The sequence below is a fragment of the Sphaerodactylus townsendi genome, linkage group LG13 (genome assembly GCF_021028975.2).
Source record: "Sphaerodactylus townsendi isolate TG3544 linkage group LG13, MPM_Stown_v2.3, whole genome shotgun sequence".
Classification (NCBI taxonomy): Eukaryota; Metazoa; Chordata; class Lepidosauria; order Squamata; family Sphaerodactylidae; genus Sphaerodactylus; species Sphaerodactylus townsendi.
Window position 1 is genome coordinate 40,672,810 of NC_059437.1, and position 19,197 is coordinate 40,692,006.

At 47.1% G+C, this 19,197-nt stretch overlaps 1 protein-coding gene across 1 annotated transcript in view; it reads right to left on the bottom strand.

The window, feature by feature from the left end:
- Nucleotides 1-550: 550 nt before the first annotated feature.
- Nucleotides 551-19,197, bottom strand: part of TBX5 (T-box transcription factor 5) — a 91,189-nt gene continuing 72,542 nt past the window's right edge. The window contains 3 exon segments of the mRNA XM_048514923.1: nt 551-1,576; nt 13,494-13,726; nt 18,448-18,539. Of these exon segments, the coding sequence (XP_048370880.1) occupies nt 990-1,576; nt 13,494-13,726; nt 18,448-18,539 (912 nt within the window). The 3' untranslated portion in view covers nt 551-989.

The window sequence follows — 19,197 nt, forward strand, 5'->3', positions numbered from 1 at the left end:
TGTGCGCTTTCTCTCCCTGCACAGTAGCCCAGGTGCATTAAGCCCTGGCAGGAGCCAGGGAAGGACAACAGAATGATCTGCCTTTTGTTCCTCTTGGGCCTTAAAGCAACCCAGAAAAGACCAATTGGGGCAACAGCGCAGGAGCAAAAGAATTCCGCCCTCCTTTGTTCAGCCCTGTTGCCTGATCCGTAAAAGTACCCTCCCCCCCCCTGCCCGCGTGGCTCCTTCTTACATGTCAGGGAATCTGATCATGGGTCACCAGCAGGACCTTTTCAAAGGAACCCCTCATACTCTCCAAGCCCACTCATTTTTTTAAGTCACTGTTGAAAGGGACAGGTTTTCCGAGTGACTTGAAAGAATAGATATCTATATATATTATCATTTATTACATAAACATGTCAATATCAACACCAAAGAAAGAAAGGAAGGAAGGAAGGAAGGAAGGAAGGAAGGAAGGAAGGAAGGAAGGAAGGAAGGAAGGAAGGAAGGAAGGAAGGAAGGAAGGAAGGAAGGAAGGAAGGAAGGAAGGAAGGAAGGAAGGAAGGAAGGGAGGGAGGGAGGGAGGGAGGGAGGGAGGGAGGGAGGGAGGGAGGGAGGGGGGGAGGGAGGGAGGAAGGAGGAAGGACATATTCTAGCTGTTTTGCTCAAGCATTCCTCTGTGTGTCAAAAGGTAGCAAAAAAAAATTCCTGTGAGTCACCTGAAAACAAAATAAAAGAAATATACGGGGCAAGCACAGGTGCAGAAGCAATGCAAACTCTGTGTGGCGGCTGTGTCCGGGCATAGGGTCTGTTGGGGGGAAATACGGTGGTCAGTTTGTGGATGGCCTTTAGGAATAAAAGAGGAGGAGATACAATACCATGGTCTGGCCGGATAGGGCACTGTCCATCTCCCGAATGCTTGGATACGAACATTCGGCTAAAACCAGTCTCGCGAAACCACTGACAGTTCTGCCGCAAAATTTCCCAGCAGCTCTTGCAGGTGGACCTTGTTAGCTGTTCTCGCTCCACTCTGGCACCATGCCCACTCCATGCACAGAATGGTACTGATGCGGGGAAAGGGTCCGGGGCACCCCATGGGGATAGAGGAACTCTGGCGGTTGGAGGCTGCTGGAAGACGACTGAATGCTTGCCTGAGGTCCACACTGCCGGGCAATAGGCTGGTGAGGGACAGAGGTTTGGTGCTGAAACATGGCGTGAGTGTCCCCAATTTGCGGCGAGGTATGGTTAGCGACAGTGGTAAGGCGGGGCATCAACGGGCCAGAGGTAAAATGGGCGGAGAAATGTTGGTAAGGGAGTCTATCCATCGGCTGCATGGCAGTCACTGTGCAGCTGCTGTAGGAGGGCACGGCAGGCCACGTGCTGCAGCTGATGTCTTCCAGACTGGGCACGGCCTCTGTGGGTTGGGCAGAACTGGCATACATGCAGGCCTGGCGGTGAGCTGACTCAGTCCTGTATGAGCTGGCGCTGAGCCCCTGCTGTTGAGAGTAGCTGGAACGGTAGAAAGAATCGTCTTCAGCAGGGGCCGTTTCCATGTAGGGCTTCTTGTAGGGATGCTCTGTGGTAGAACATTCTTCATCTGAGGATGGAAAGCAGACAGTGAACAATTTGGGGAAATGGCATGGGGGGGATTAATCTCTTCCCCCATGCCCTTTGGTCCTAATACAAACCTCCCTTCCACACAGACTCGGGAACTGAGTCCCTAGGAGGGAACTCGTTGCGATCAACATCCTACTGATAGTTAGGCTGAGTCACCGAGACATAACCCATGTAAAAGCATGTGACAGAGCAGTATAAATGTCCTGTCCTGGGTGATTTATTCATAATGGCTCGTTCACAAGTCTGTTTATTTCAAACATTTTTATGCCACCTTTCCAACCAACATGGGGTCCCTGAGGTGGCAAACAACTGTTAAAACCGTTTTTAAAACTACCCATTATAAAAACAATTAGACAAACAATTAACATACAAACAGAAAGTATGTAAGTGATGGAACACCAAGCAAAACAGGGAAGCCTTCACCCACTGATGGGTGATGATGATCAAGTGGGACAGAGTAGTCTCCCTGGGGAGGGAATGCCACAGTTTTGGTGGCATGAAATGTAAGACTATTGCCTGGATTGCCATCTATCCATCATCATCATCATCATCATCATCACCACCACCACCAGCACCAGCACCAGCACCAGCACCAGCTCCTCCTCCTCCTCCTCCTCCTCCTCCTCCTCCTCCGCCTCCTCCTCCTCCTCCTGCTGCTGCTGCTGCTGCTGCTGGATTGCCCTTTCTTGGATTGCCATCTATCCAGCATGGGCAGCTGCTGCTACTGCTGCTTCTCCTGCAATGTTTTCAAATTCATATTCTGTCCTCTTACCCCACCTGAATTTTTTATTGGATGTCTTATACTGGTCTGACTGCTTATATATATACATGTGTGTATGTGTTTGTGTAAGTAAGTAAGTAAGTAAGTAAGTAAGTAAGTAAGTAAGTAAGTAAGTAAGTAAGTAAGTAAGTAAGTAAGTAAGTAAGTAAGTAAGTAAGTAAGTAAGTAAGTAAGTAAGTAAGTAAGTGGGGCATGCTGCTTTCCCCCATATCTTGTGCCCCCAACAGGCTCCTCGCACAGATTTTACAGCCATGTCAAATCTCATGTCAAATATCACCACTGCACAAGCCTGTACAGAAAATCAGGCCTATTTTGCTCCTTGAGTTTGTGCTTCTCCAATTTGAATAGAATATCCAAACTCAGCAGAGGTTTATCTCCATTGTGAATTAACCTCTCATCTCTGATATAATCATGTTTGGCATCTGCTTAGGTCTTCCAAGAACTCCATATCCTAGTGGTTTTAGCCACAAGGCATTGGGGGCAGTTGCCTTGGGCCCCAACAGAGGGGGAAGGAAGAGAAAGAGTTGGTGGGGGCCATGTGCACCCTCCCCCTCTGGGTCTCAGGCAGCGCTCAGCATCTGCCATGCACACACGCTTGCTTTGCAGCATTGAGCTTCAGGACAGGCCCCAGAGAAAGTCAGTGATTCTGGAGCCCCATGAAGGCTCTCAACATCAGCTCTTCCCCTTTCTGCGGCACAGGAAGGAGAAGAGAAGAGAAGAGAAGAGAAGAGAAGAGAAGAGAAGAGAAGAGAAGAGAAGAGAAGAGAAGAGAAGAGAAGAGAAGAGAAGAGAAGAGAAGAGAAGAGAAGAGAAGAGAAGAGAAGAGAAGAGAAGAGAAGAGAAGAGAAGAGAAGAAGAGTTTGGATTTATATTCCCCATTTCTCCCCTGTAAGGAGACTCAAAGGGGCTTACAATCTCCTTTCCCACCCCCCACCCCACCCCACCCCCAACAAACACCCTGTGAGGTGGGTGGGGCTGAGAGCGCTCCAAAAAACTGTGTCTAGCCCAATGTCACCCAGCTGGCATGTGTTGTAGTGCACAAGCTAATCTGGTTCACCAGATAAGCCTCCACAGCTCAAGTGACAGAGCAGGGAATCAAACTCCAGATTAGAATGCACCTACTCTTAACCAGTACACCATGCTGGCTCTCACGCTGTACTGCTCTTGCATGAAGTGCTTCTAACGTTTGAAAGGATTATTTCCTAAGGCCATAACCTTGGCACAACCAAGCTTGCATTAAGCCAGGATGTGAACAACACAGGATTGCTTCTGGGCTCCCTTCCCCATCATTTCTCCCAGACAGCACCATTGAAGAATCCTGGTTTGAACTAAACCGCAGTTGCCGGCAATGTAGAAATGCAATTGAAAGCACCATTTTATTCCCCTTCCATTGGTGCAAGTCCTTTGAGGCCTCCCTGCATCAAACTGAAAACAAAATAAAAAGGGAGGCTTTTCTCTTCTGAGCTATTGTTGTAGTAGTTTGCAGATTTAATCCAGTAAAACTCCTGGAATCAACCAAAGAATTTTTCTTTGATCAAATGACAGAACTAGCAACGGCCCATGGTCTTAAATGGGGGTGTGGGCGGGAGATCTCCCTCGCCCTCTCTAAATGGCACCCTAAGGAGATCTCAGCACAGGAGTGGCCCGTTGCTAGAAGGGGCAGAGGGTAGAAGCAGCAGCAGCTGGGGATTTCAGCAACCGGTCTTCTTCCTCAACGCTTTCTCCACTCTAAGCTTTCTCTCATGAGTAGAATCAGAAATGCTCCCATCTAGCTTAGGGCTTGTAACAATGATGATAATAGATACTGTCACGGAATGAATAATTACACAATATAGGACAGGCTGGGTCTGTAGCGCAAAGGAAAAGCATGTAGATGAAACAGAGAAAAAAAGAGAGACGTGAATGCAGCCTAAGACAAAGAGAATCCCACTGGTACAGGACACTGGATGCCCAGTGTTTGGATTGGTACATGCAGGAGAAGAATGAGAGGATGGAGTCTTGGGTGGAAAGACTGAACTGCAATAGTCATCACTGTGTTGAATTACAATGGGGGTGGTCATTATGTTTAAAAGCCCCCTGTCTTCTGTGAGGAAGAGGAAGAGAAAAAAGAGGAAGAGGAAGAAGAGGAGGAGGAGGAGGAGGAGGAGGAGGAGGGGGAGGAGGAGGAGGGGGAGGAGGAGGAGGAGGGGGAGGGGGAGGAGGAGGGGGAGGGGGAGGGAGAGTTTGGATTTATACCCCACCTTTACATAAGAACATAAGAAAGAGCCTGCTGGATCAGACCAGAGTCCATCTAGTCTAGCACTCTGCTACTCGCAGTGGCCCACCAGGTGCCTTTGGGAGTTCACATGCACGATGTGAAAGCAATGGCCTTCTGCTGCTGCTGCTCCCAAGCACCTGGTCTGCTAAGGCATTTGCAACCTCAGATCAAGAAGGATCAAGATTGGTAGCCATAGATCGACTTCTCCATAAATCTGTCCAAGCCCCTTTTACAGCTATCCAGGTTTGTGGCCATCACCACCTCCTGTGGCAGCATATTCCAAACACCAATCACACATTGCGTGAAGAAGTGTTTCCTTTTATTAGTCCTAATTCTTCCCCCCAGCATTTTCAATGTATGCCCCCTGGTTCTAGTATTGTGAGAAAGAGAGAAAAATTTCTCTCTGTCAACATTTTCTATCCCATGCATAATTTTATAGACTTCAATCATATCCCCCCTCACACGTCTCCTCTCCAAACTAAAGAGTCCCAAACGCTGCAGCCTCTCCTCATAAGGAAGGTGCTCCAGTCCCCCAATCATCCTCGTTGCTAGGATGATTCACCCTCTCTCCTGTAAGGAGATTCAAAGGGCCTTACAATCTCCTTTCCCTTCTCCCCTCACAACAAACACCTTTTGAGATGGGTGGGGTTGAGAGAGCTCTGAAGAACTGTGACTATCCCAAGGTCACCCAATTGGCATGTGTTGTAGTGCACAAGCTAATCTGGTTCACCCAATAAGCCTCCACAGCTCAAGTGGCAGAGCGGGGAATCAAACCCGGTTCTCCAAACTAGAGTGCACCTGCTTTTAACCACTACACCACACTGGCTACTAGAGTAGAGCCTTTTGCTGTGATACACTGCAGGAAATATATTACAGAGCAGAATTTAAATATATATATTTAAATTCCTCCTCTACTTGTATTCTGAAGGTACTCACCTACCCTACTGCTATATTCTGCTGCACACAGAGATCTATACACTGGAACAAGATGGTAAAGGAATATTGGCTACCTGATGCAATGTTAAGTATACCTATCATAACAGATTATCAAAGATAACAGTCTAAAAAGATAACCATCTTTTAAATGCAGAAATTGGGAGAAGGAGCAGAAGTGTTGAAAGCTAACTGGACCCGTCAGAAGAGGATACAGATTCACTATTTGCAGGACCTCAGCGACTAACCACAACCATTGATCAGAGAAGCGATGAAGGCACAATGTACTTTGCAATCACGCTCCTTCCAGGATATATCTCATTTCTGAGCCATTCTATTCTGTGATCTATAGAACAGGTTTTAAGCAGCATTCCCAGTGATAACACAACAGGGCTTTATTTTTGACTGATTTCTTTTAGCCTTCCCTTCCGCTGCACGTGGCCTTCAAGGCCTTAGAAAAATGTATTCAAACTCAAAACAAATGTCTGGATACCCTCCAGGGTGAGTGAGCCACAATCTAAAGAATGACAACTACTTTATGAAAGTTTTTGCCTTGTTAAGGACACAGAGGAAAATTATTTACCAAGGCCAGATACTAGGAAAGGAAATCTGTCCCCTGAAAACAGTACAAGTTGGAAAGAATGTCCTTTTCATGAAATAATCTGGAGATTAAACTGGGGAATTTGGACATGCAGACTATGAGCTCTGACACCAAACTGTATCTTGTCCCCAGCCAGCAATTGCTTGCTATAAACAACAGCATGGCTGCTCCGTGCTGACTTCATGGCTCATTTGATAGCCCCCACCCCCACCCCTCTCTCTGTTTTGTTAAAACATGGCCAACTAATTTTGATTTCCTGAATGGATGTAGAAAAGCTGGACTAGGAAAGGCCCATTTACGCCCCAGAGATGTACCATTCAAGATTTGTGGAACATGCCAGAAGGTATCTGACAAGATACGGCTTCTCTGGGATTAAAGTGTGTGGCAGTTTTGATAAAAGAGCCTTTTGCGGCTGGTAAAGCTCCCGCCACCGGGCAGATAGTGAGGAGACAGTAAAAGGGGAGGGGACGAGGGCCCCCCTAGCCACCTCACAGGGCCAAGCATGCACCAAGGGACTGTGGAAGGGGGAGATGCGCTGTGAGAGATATAGTCCCCTTGCCTGTGACAATGCAAGGAAATTAGATAATGTGGGTGAGGGGAGAGGAAAGGAAAGGAAAGGAGCCAAGGGGAGCCACCCACTTAGTGGGAATCCCAAAACTGGAAGGAAATCTTTGTTGATTCTTTATCACTCTGCAACACTGGAGACAGATGATGGATTGCCTCTCTGCGGGCAGATTACACCAGCAATCAAAGTTGGGTCCAGCCTGTTCTTGCTAAGGCATGCCTTGAAATATTGGGGGAGGGAATTGACCGGAGGTTAATCCAGAGAGAGCTGGACCGTTATATGGAGGACAGAGGAGGGTTGTTAGTTTAACCTGGTGCCTCAGAGCACAAGAACAGGTGCTTTAAAAATATTAATATTCACCATGCAAGCACCCTGCTCAGAGGGTACTGTGGGAGAGGGGAAGAGGGGGGGATTTAATTCTCTGCTGCCTCATATGATTTCACTAAACTCCCACCCTAGCACTGTAATTATCCCTAAAAAAGATTAACAGTATAGGAGAGATGTTAAACCAACTCTTTACCTCCTCCTAAGTGGTTCTGGTCTGTCTCATGCAGACAGGATTCCCAGCCTTTAGGAATCACAGCTTACAGAGGCCCCTTCCGCACATGCAGAATAATGCACTTTCAATCCACTTTCACAATTGTTTGCAAGTGGATTTCGCTATTCCGCACAGTAAAACCCAGCTACAAGGTGAATTAAAAGTGGATTAAAAGTGGATTAAAAGTGCATTATTCTGCAAGTGTGGAAGGGGCCAGAGAGTTTATAGCTCTAGCTTACAGAGATCAGTTCTCTTGGAGACAATGGCTGCTTTGGAGGGTGGCACTGTCTCATTCCAGGGCAAGAATGCTGCAAGGGAGAGGAATATGTGAAGGCTGTGCTCTCCTAAAACAAAAGCTCCTGCAAGTTCACCAGTACTCCAGAAAGATGAAAAATGTGTGTAACTAGACACAGTGTGTAATACACTTCTCTCTGTGATACGCCTCTGAAGATGCCAGCCACAGATGCAGGCAAAATGTTAGGAACAAGATCTACCAGACCACAGCCACACAGCCCGGAAAGCCCACAACAACCAGTCGAGTCTGGCCGTGAAAGCCTTCGACAATACACTGCTTACTGTAGGGTTTTCTACCATGTTACAAAACAACTTTTTTCTCTCTCTCCTCCTCCCAACTTGGATAAAGTTGGTCAATTCATTTGTGACCTTTCAGTAGATCTTCATAAAAGATGTTATTGGGCTGTTGCTGTTTTTGGAGTTTGTCTAATGAGCCGGCAGTGTATCAACCTTTTCGTTTTTGCAGAAGTTAAGAGGTCATATAGGCTCCCAAGGCATAACAGTATCCAACTTGGCAAGTAACGTTTGACAACTTATAGCCTTGAATTAATTATCAAGAGAAATGCACTCCATGGTGATTGCCTATTGGAATGAAGTTTCAGAACTGTCACTGGAAACTTCCAAAATCCAAAAAAAAAGTCTGACCTTATTCCCAGCTCTTCTGCTGTTTGGGCAAATCCCACACAATGCTAAGAACAACAGTAACCTCACACACAAACCCTCTGCCCCCTGACTAACCTTGCACTAGACAATTAAGTATTGGAATTAATCCTGAATCCTTTTTAGTGGCCTCCTAACCTGATAAGCTATCTTTATCCCAGGCACCGGCTATCTTCCTGGATGTGGATTCAGCCTGCATACAGCTATGCACTCAACTCTCTGTATTCCATCTTGGCTGATTTCTGTAATGCATTTGAACTGAAATTGTTGGCCCCAGTGGGGCTAAACAGAGAGCCTCCCTTGAAGGCAACACAGAAGTTTCACTTGGTTTGAGACATAGTCCTGTCGATGTTGACCAGCAAGCACTGTTTGGCACACACCAATTAAGTTAGGTGTGACTTAAGGGCACTTTACATACACAGGATCTAATGAAGTTGCTGTTCTATGTGTTGTACTGTTCAAACTACTTACTGTAGGTGGTTGTTGTGGGCTTTCCGGGCTGTGTGGCCATGGTCTGGTAGATCTTGTTCCTACCGTTTCGCCTGCATCTGTGGCTGGCATCTTCAGAGGTGTTCCACCCAAACACTTACTGATTGGCTCTCCACCCTGGAACATGGACAATATACCCCACTAAACTTTCCCTTCTCACTAGACACAGTGTGAAACAGAGTTCCCTGTGATAAAGCTCTGAAGATGCCAGCCACAGATGCAGGCGAAACATTAAGAACAAGATCCTCCAGACCACAGCCACGCAGCCCGGAAAACCCACCACAACCAGTTGAATCCGGCCATGAAAGCCTTCAACAATACCTTTTGAAATAGTTTAATTAGTTTCCAGTTTGCCTGTGGGCTCATTTCAAGTTGCTGGCTCTTACCTATAATGGCCTTCACATACACTGAAGGGCCACCTCCTCTGTTATTACAAGCCCACTTACCAAATTAGGACAATATTCAGATGTCACAGTAAACCGTCGTTTATAAACCATGGTTAGTTCTGAGATATAAGCAAAAGATGGGTAATTCAAACAGAGATCAGAGGATGGCACCAAAGTGACTTCAATTAACTGTTTGATGGATCCTACTATTTTTGTTATTGTTTGCTTAATATTACCTTACTGCCCTATTAACTGAGGCTTTCATCCACACGGATCCCATGATTTCCAGCAAAAGTGGTCAGACAAGGACCTTTCTTTCACTAGCTAAAAAACTGGTAGGTTCCAAACTAGCTTGATTGTTAAACAGTTTATACCAGGGTAACCAGCTTGGAATTCCTCCAAAATTACAACTGATCTTCAAACCACAGAGCTCAGTTCCCTTGCAGAATGATTTGGAGAGTGGACAATAAGACATACCATAGACCTAAAGAGAATTCCTAGAGTGACATCACATACTCATTGAATTCCTGCCTTCCCCAAGCACAGCCCCTAAAAATCCAGGATTTTCCCCATCCAGAGTTGGCATCTCTAGTTTATACTAAACGAGATTTGTGGCATTTCACATCGATTATTCATTCCTGCTTTTAGCACTTTATTGTACACTGTACTGAATTTGGGCTAAGGAGGGGCCATAGCTCAGTGGTACAGCCCAAGCATGGGAGGCCAAAGATCTCAAGTTAATTCTCTATCAATGCCATCTAAAAGGAGATCAGGTCACAAGCATTTGGAAAGACCCTTCTCTATCAGACTCCGTAGAATAATTTTCAGGTCTGATTCAGTGAAAGGCAAAATTATTCAATACGCATTCACATGGAACCTAATCTGTCAGAAGGAAACTAAGGAACAGGCATAAGGGAACGATGGCAAGAATTGGAAATTGAACTTTTTAAAACATCACGAGATATGATGGAACAGGGGGCGATTCCCCACTCTAAAAATAACGTGGAGACTTACTGGTTTCGTCTGCTGTGGGACCTTTTCAGCGCGGGGTCATGTTCCCCACCGCAGCTTCCGCCCCTTCCTAAATGAGCGCCGGCAGCCACGCAGCAGCCAGGCAGGACTCCCCACAATCCTTTCAGGGGGTGTCCTTATTGGCTGCTGCATTTGCGATTTTCCCGCCGCCTGATGATGTGGACCCTCCTGTCCAATCAGGGCATGGCGGGGAGTTCGCGATGCGGGGGGATTTTTTAAAAATTTTCAACTGGACGAATCCACGACTATTTGTGGACACATCTTGTCAACATCTTGTGTCCACAAATAGTCGAGGATTCGTCCAGTTGAAAATTTTAAGAAATTCCCACCGCATCTCAAATGCCCCGCCATGCCCTGATTGGACGGGAGGGTCCATGTCAACAGGCGGCGGGAAAATGGAAACCCGGGGTAACCACCCAGGCTTCCCCACTGCCACACGCTCCGTGCGGGGTCATTCAAAAGGCGCTGTTCCAAACAGTGCCAGAAATGACCTGCGCTGAGGGGGCGCGAGAGCGGCAGAGTCGGGTGGCTGCGTTGTCACCGCCCCTGTCGAGGGGAGTGCCGCTAGACCCCGCGTCATTCAGCGCGAGTAGAGTACAACAATCGGTAAGTGGGGAAAGGGTCAGGGTTGCACTCCAGTTGGGAATGTTATTCTCTCTCTCTCTCTCTTTTAGATATGTGCTTTTTAAAATTAAGAACCTATGATGCATTAAAGGGATAAAGAAATGAATTGTAGCATCAGCCAGAAATGATTGTTTCAAATACCTCTGACAAAAACGTATCCTCAAATTGACTGAAATCAGAAGAAGGAGGAGGAGGAGTTTGGATTTATACCCCACTTTTCTTTTCTGTAAGGAGATTCAAGGTGGCTTACAAGCTCCTTTCCCTTCCTCTCACGGCAACAGGCACCTTCTAAGGTTGGTGGGGCTGAGAAAGTTCTGAGAGAACTGAGATTAGCCCAAGGTCACCCAGTAGGAATGTAGGAGAGTGGAAACACATCTGGTTCACCAGATAAGCCTCTGTCACTCAGTGGGAAATCAAACCCGGTTCTGCAGATTAGAATCCACCTGCTCTTAACCACTACACCACGCTGGCTCTCTTGAAGGTGCATATGATTCTCTTTTGCTACACCAGTTGCCCAAGCAAGGCTGTTAATGGGCCACTCCCCACTCACCATAAGCCGCGGGGTCACCTCTTTAAAAGACACGAGGAGGATGGACGTTCCCCACGTCACCAGCGCCCACTGCGCAGCTGCCCTTAATTTGCCGCTCTCCCACCTCCTTGTTGCGCGGCAAATTAGCTCCTCTGAAAAGAGCAACATTTTCAAAAACCCCGCAGGTGCCGCAGGGGGGTGGGGAACCTCGGCTGTTTACGCGTGGCTGATTCGCTCTGACGCGCAGCTTCCGGCCAATCAGGAAACAGGAACCGTCATTTTGTTTAGGGAGGGTATTCCCGTCAGAAAGTGCTTGGAAATTGAGACGTGTGCACAACAAGACGTGCCAACATTGCTCTTTTTTGCTCTTTTTTGCTCGAGCTCCACTGTTTTGCAGCTTGGCAAAGTGCTGCTGAGCACAGGGTTGTCGGCGGTGTAAACCGAAACCGATATTTACTTTCATTTTTCTGCCCAAGCAATTTGCAACAGGTAGTGACGTCAGCATGTGCAGACGTCTTAAAACAATGCATTCAGCTTATCCAAACGAACTTTTCGGGTCAGCCAATCAAAATGGAGCCCCGCCTTCGGCTGGCTGCAACTCCCACGTGTAAATGATGCACACATGTGCCAGCCAATCAGAACGCTTGATTGCCTCTTTGACTCTTGATGTGGAACCCCACACTATTTCCTGAATGGAAAATGAGTGGGGAACAAATGTCTCCGTTGTCAAAAGCCACGGAGGCTTTTCTACGAGGGGTCGCTGTGGGGTTGCACTCAGACGAGGTAAGTGGGGAGTGGCCCAATGTTGGAAGTGAAGGACTTTGTTACGCTGTTTCCTGCCTCAACCTACAGAGGGGTTTTTACTAGAGAGCTAGTGGCTAGATAGGGACCTAGGGATTTGACACCTTTACTCTATCATGCTGGTTCTGTCCCTTTGATGTTAGACTGATACTCTCAGGGACTTCCTTCCTTCCAGCTTCTTACTCGACCCCTTCTCACCCACTTCTTCCTACCATGCCTAGAGAGAGGATGGATGCTCCTCGCATCCATCTCCATCCAGCTAGATTAAGATAGCATAGTGACTCTATCTACCTACCTTTCTATCCAGAATGGAGTTCACTAATAAATACTCTTTTTATTAGACTAGAAACTATAACTGACTCCGACTTTCTTTTGTGTAAGCTTGCCGCACATTGGGATCCATCACGCACACGCACGCACACGAGGTAAGGGCTTCTGCTGTGTTCTAGCCACCCGTGCCGCTCTGCTAACTACGATAAAGAGATAATCTCCAACTACCAGGAGCACTTATCCCAACAGTTAAGATGCAATTTTTAAAAACTGAATCCCTCCTTATGAAATACACAATGCATAAACCACATTTGCCTCACAAAAAGGTCACACATACATGGGTTGAGAGGACACACATGCATAAGCAATAATCTATCTCCGTTGTGGCGAACCTTTGGCACTCCAGATGTTATGGACTACAATTCCCAATTGGCCATGCTGGCAGGGGCTGATGGGAATTGTAGTCCATAACATCTGGAGTGCCAAAGGTTTGCCCCCACTGATCTATCTTGTCGACTACCTTCAGTTCTGATTGGGTGTATGCCAGCCTATTACACTGGTAACTTTTGAGAAATGCAAGTTCTCCGTTTCACCTTAATCTGTACAGATGGGGCATGGATTATTTTTAAAAAATCAGCGTGCATTGATTCAAAGCTGTCGAGGATCAGGATACAGGTCATTTAAGGTCAAGAACATCTTTAGATGAGAAATGGTTGCTAGCCAACAAGAGAACCAGAACTCAATCTATGCCTTTAGCAACAGTGGACAGGAAGAAATTGGCAGAGGACCCACTGGTGTCTAAAAACAGCAGCCTGCATCTACACATCACTGGATATTACACTCTAGCTGTACTACAGTGATAAATTCCAACTGGATTTTTCCTGGGCTAGTCACAGTTCTTTGGAGCTCTCTTTGCCCCACCCACCTCACAAGGTGCCTGTTGTGGGGAGAGGAAGAGAAAGGAGCTTGTAAGCCCCTTTGAGTCTCCTTACAAAAGAGAAAGGTGGGGTATAAATCCAAACTCTTCAAGCTCTATCTAAGGACATCGACCGTGATGCAAACCCTGAAATGTGAGGAAATGCTCTCTATCCCCCAAAACGTGCTGGAACAGAGGTGAACTAGAAAAAAACACCTGACCTTTTCTCTTGGTGCAGTGGTAAATCTCCGAAGCTATGGTCGCAGGATCACAGAGGTGTGTAGGAGTTGGCAAGGTAGCAGGTCACTGGGAAGTGCACGGGAACGTTGCACACTGGAACTGCGAGCCGATGTTAGAAGAGGCAGACAGAGCACGGGTCTCCCCACTGAAAGGGCTGTGGCTGGAGGCTACTTTCTGTCTGACCGTGCTCCTGGGAACCACTGGATACTCTTTGCTGGAAACACATGCAAAAGAGAAGGCAGCATATTAATGCAATGCCGAGCATTTACTTCAATCCCACAAGCACAGCCACATTTCACAATCAGGCTGAGGCCATTCTTTGGAGAGCCAGCGTGGTGTAGTGGTTAAGAGCAGGTGCACTCTAATCTGGAGAACCAGGTTTGATTCCCCACTTCGCCACTTGAGCTGTGGAGGCTTATCTGGTGAACCAGATTAGCTTGTGCACTCCAACACATACCAGCTGGGTGACCTTGGGCTAGTCCAGGGGTCGGCAACTTTTACCACCCAAAGAGCCATTTTCTTAACCATCCAAAGAGCCATTTGGACCCATTTTCCGTGGCCCCGAAGATCTACCAAGCCGGAGAGGCTGCTCCACTCTGGTTTGGCCCCTCCACCCACCTTTCCTTCCAGCCCTGGGAGGCGGAGGAGCCAGGCAGGGAAACCCCCTCTGCCCGATGGAGCAGGCAGCTGACTAGTCCATGGGGCAGTGGAGGGATGGCGGCTGCTCTGGAGGGACATGCCTATGCTACCCTACAACCTCCAGGGGTCAGAGGGCAGAGTGGGCGTGTCCCTCCAGCCTTCCGGAGCAGTGCTGGAAGGAGAGGTGAGTGGAGGGGGGTGCCCCTCACACACAGAGCCACCTCTGGTTTGGCCCCTCCACTCACCTTTCCTTCCAGCACTGCTCTGGAGGACTGGAGGGACACGCCCACACTACCCTCCAATCTTCAGGCCATGTGGAGCCGCAGTATAAGGCTGAAAGAGCCGCATGCGGCTCCAGAGCCACAGGTTGCAGACCCCTGGGCTAGTCACAGTTCTTCGGAGCTCTCTCAGCCCAGCCCCACCCACCTCACAGGGTGTTTGTTGTGGGGAGGGGAGAGAGAGGGAGGGGAGATTGTAAGCCCCTTTGAGTCTCCTTCAGGAGAGAAAGGGGTGATATAAATCCATACTCTACTTCTTTATTAGCACTGCCATACTAAATCTATTCACAGATTTTAAAAATCTAAAAAAAAAATATTTCGATCAGCCAATGTGTTCCCTATTAAGATGACAGCAGATTCTTTTTTAAAGCATGAGAACAATGAATTTTAAAAAGCAGATGGAAGCTTGGAAGATGCATTCCTTTGTCATACATGAGACAATGCCTCCTCTAGAATGGCCCCTATGGGGCATCACCTGAGCATGAAAAATAATGATTTTTTTCCTGCAAAACTATTACTTTATTCAAATGCAGGTCTAATCAATTACTTGAACTATGTTCTTACATTGAGTTAAGGCTGCACCATTGTGTTTACTTGTATGGGAGTAAGTATGGATAGAACCAGGCAGATAAATGTTTCTTAAGGCCATAATCCTAAACCCACTGATTAGGCAGCAAATCCCCTTGGGTGAGGAGTAATTTATTTCTGAGTGAACATGCAGAAGACTGAAGCTGTAACCCACAATAGACGAAAATATAGATACCTGTTCAAGATGTATTGGTCATAATGCTAACTAGTTCCACATGTTAAGGTTGTCCAACTATATTTTAAAAATGGTCCAAAGTCAGCAGGGTGATTGGCTACATCATTTCACAATGAGCTGCTTGTAAATCCTCCGATATCTTTAGAGGATCTTAAGATAGGCATCAGGAATAGGCAAAGGGAGCAAGTCGGCAAACTTTCTAATACCAACTAGGGTGGAATCACTCCTTTTAAAACCAAATGCGGACAACTCTGCAAAAACAGCTAAACCAAACCACCCACAGACAAGTTAAGGTCTTCCACATGCCATTAAAGCTCCCCAGATACGAAGAAAATACATATAACTTCGTAAATTATAAATTAAGCAAAAGGAAAAATCTGAGCATGCTCTGAGAGGCACAGAATGTTCAGAGGATGTGACAACTAAATGCAAAATTGTATGCCAATAAAGGCTTTGCATGGCATTGCATCAAATAAATGCAAATTTGGAATGGGAATGTAAGAAGAAGAAGAGTTGGATTTGTATCCCCCCTTTCTCTCCTGTAAGGAGACTCAAAGGGGCTTACAAACTCCTTTCCTTTCCCCCATCACAACAAACACCCTGTGAGGTGGGTGGGGCTGAGAGAGCTCCAAAGAACTGTGACCAGCCCAAGGTCACCCAGCTGGCGTGTGTCGGAGTGCAAAGGCTAATCTGAATTCCCCAGATAAGCCTCCACAGCTCAAGCAGCAGAGCGGGGGAATCAAACCCAGTTCCTCCAGATTACAGTACACCTGCTCTTAACCACTACGCCACTGCTTGAGTTAGCCTACTCAAACCACTGTGTATGGAATCCTTGAAGAAGGGGAAATTGTTCCTTGCCGTTGTTCTGTGCAAACCCCAAGCTTGTGTATCAGCCTAGGATCTGAGGGACCCACATTCAAATCCCACCTCTGCAATGGGAGCTTGCTGGGTGACCTGGGGTCAGTCACCCATGACTGGCCTAACCTACCTCGCAGAATTACTGTGAAGGAAAATTAAAGCAGGGAGAACAACGCAAACCCCTTTTGTTCCCGACTAGGCAGAAAGGTGTTGCATAAATGAAGTAAATAAATACTAGACAGAAAAACAGCGACAGTCTGCAGAGCAACTGGCTATTAAATTTAGAAGTTCTGTTGTCAAATAAGCATACCTAGTTATGGAGAAATATGAACCCGGCCTTTGGCTGGGGAAGAAATTCAAATGAAGGAAAGTAAATGCCAGTAGGGTAGTGAACAAGAGAATCTGAGGGCACACTGTCATTGGCTGATTTCAAATGGTTAGTGGGAGTATGAGAGGAGGGCGGGGGGAATCTCAGGGCTTTCAGGAAAAGCCTGAAAAACCGCTGTTATCAGGCAAAACATCCCTTTTCAGGCAAGAGAAATACCCGGAGATTATCAATAGATGGATGTATGGAAAAAGATGCACACTCATTAGAAACATATGCTTTGCGCTGTCTGTAAGAAGATGCAGTCTCTTCGCCAGGCGCGGTGCACTCCCAAATCTATTGTTACATTTACATCAGGGCTGGCCCATCACAAGTTGGAGAAGGGGTCATGGCTCAGCAGCCGAGCCTGCGGTTTGCATGCAGAAGGCCCCAGTTTCAGTGACTGCAACCTCCAGTCCCAGATGCTGAGGAAAGCTTTTCGAGCCTGCGACTTTGGAGATCTGCTTCCAGAGACAGTGGGCAGAAGCTGTGCCTGGTGGACTAACAGATCTAGCAAAAAATTAAGGACCTGCTTCGCTTGTTAAATATTCCACATTCAGACCCTGCCATCCTCAGATCCTTGACCCCTTCTGATAAACAATCTCTTGTAGGCAGAGGATGGGAAAGACCTCTTGGCCTGAGAGCCTCAAGAAGTGTTGCCAAGAGGTGACAAACTCACGGCCCTCCAGAAGTTATGGACTACAGTTCCCATCATCCCCTGCCAGATTTGACATCTAAAGGACTCAAGGGATTCAAAGTACAGGAAAGGAGATTCCACCTAAACATTAGTAAGAACTTTCTGACAGCAAGGGCTGTTTGACAGTGGGATAGCTTCTCATCTTTACCTATACTGGCACTGAGATCACCGGCCAGAAACAGCACATCTGGCTGATGTTTCTGGAGCAGGGGTCTGCAACCTGAGGCTCTCCAGATGTTCATGGACTACAGTTCCCATAAACCCCTGCTGCCATGGCCAATTGGCCATGATGGCAGGGGCTGATGGGAATTGTAGTCCATGAACATCTGGAGAGCCGCAGGTTGCAGACCCCGGGAGGATGGTAGCAAAGTAATTATGGAAACATGACCAGAGCTGGTCATTCCATTGGTCCTCAAGGCGGCGGGGCGGGGCGGGGCGGGGGGGGGATACAGATTGATGATTAGTAGGGTACATGAGTTGCCACTAATCAGTAGTGACTGAGCCCGACCGTGGGATATGCTGCCTTCGAATGAGGAGGAGTGTCCTCCTTTGGAGGTTTTTGAACATTGGCTGGATGTCCATCTGTGCTTTGATTGTGTATTCCTGCATGGGAGGGGGTTGGAGGTGATGGCCCCTGTGGTCTCTTCTAACTCTATGATGCTGTGTGGGATGGCATAGGACTATAGCCTGATTGTGTCAGATTTTGGAAGCCAAGCAGTGCCCAGGGAGGGCAGAAGTTCAGCCAGGATGTAGAGCCATAGAGTCTGCCTTCCAAAGCTACCGTCGATACCCAGGGGAGTGATCTCTGTAGTTTGGAGATTAGGTATGTGCATGATCACTTGAACTGAAGTACAGGTAAAACTAAGAAAAGGGTGGGGGGGGAAGCATGCTGTTTTCAGACAATACAAAACTTGTGGCACGTACCATCTAGGAAAAGATATTTCATTGTGTGTGGTGGGGAGAGACTGGGGCTCCTTCTGCACATGCAGAATAATGCACTTCCAATCCACTTTCACAATTGTTTGGAGTGTCCAACTCTGGCCCTTCACATGTTAACGGACTACGATACCATATAATGCTTTGAAAGCGGGAAAGGATAAATGATTTGGTGACAGCACAAGCAGTAGCCAGTCAGTGCTGTGCTCCTTTTGCTTCAGCTGCAAAAAAGCAGAAGCACTTTTCATAGAACATAACGCCAGAGAGCAACAAATGACTGTACACAGCAGCGGCTCAACTGAACAAGTTAGTGTCCATTCAGACACATCCTGATTCATAAGAGGAAAACATATCTGAAAGGCAATCACCTATTTTGGTCTTTAGAGTCTGAAGAGTTTACCTTTGCATTCTCGACATTCTGTGCAGCTCCATGTCATCGCTGCCTCTAAAGCCTTTTGCAAAGGGGTTGTTTTCAATCTTGAGCTGAGTGATCTGAAAAGAGAAACCAAAAGGGGATAAAGGACAGTCGGGGTTTCATCTATTCTGACTACAAACCATTGGCTCGTCCTACCCACAGAAGACTGTAGTTCAGCTTTCCTCTCTGATATTGTCTGTTTACAAACTATTCTGGCATATCTAGTGTAAATATTGGTCTTTGTCCAACTTGAACTTACTTTTTTTTTAAAACTGCAGAATAGTTTGGGGTGGATCCCTCAGAGCCTCCCAGCCCCGGGAGCAAGAGTGTCAAAATCAAGGATAATGATTGCTGAAATCTAATTTATCTTCCAGGCCTTATTTCCTGGGCCCATGCAGGTCAATGCCCTGACCTGAAGAACCTCAGGCCCCATTCACACATGCAGAATAGTGCACTTTCAATCCACTTTCAATGCACTTTGCAGCTGGATTTTACTATGCGGAATATCAAAATGCACTTGCAAAACAATTGTGAAAGTGGATTGAAAGTCCATTCTTCTGCATGTGCGGAAGGGGCCTCAGTCTAGCCCGATCTCGTCAGATCTCAGAAGCTAAACAGGGCAAGTATTTGGATGAGAGGCCTCCAAGGAATACCAGGGTCATGATGCGGAGGCAGGCAATAGCAAGCCACTTCTGACCGTCCCTTGCCCTGAAACCCCCATGCTGTCGCCTGTTA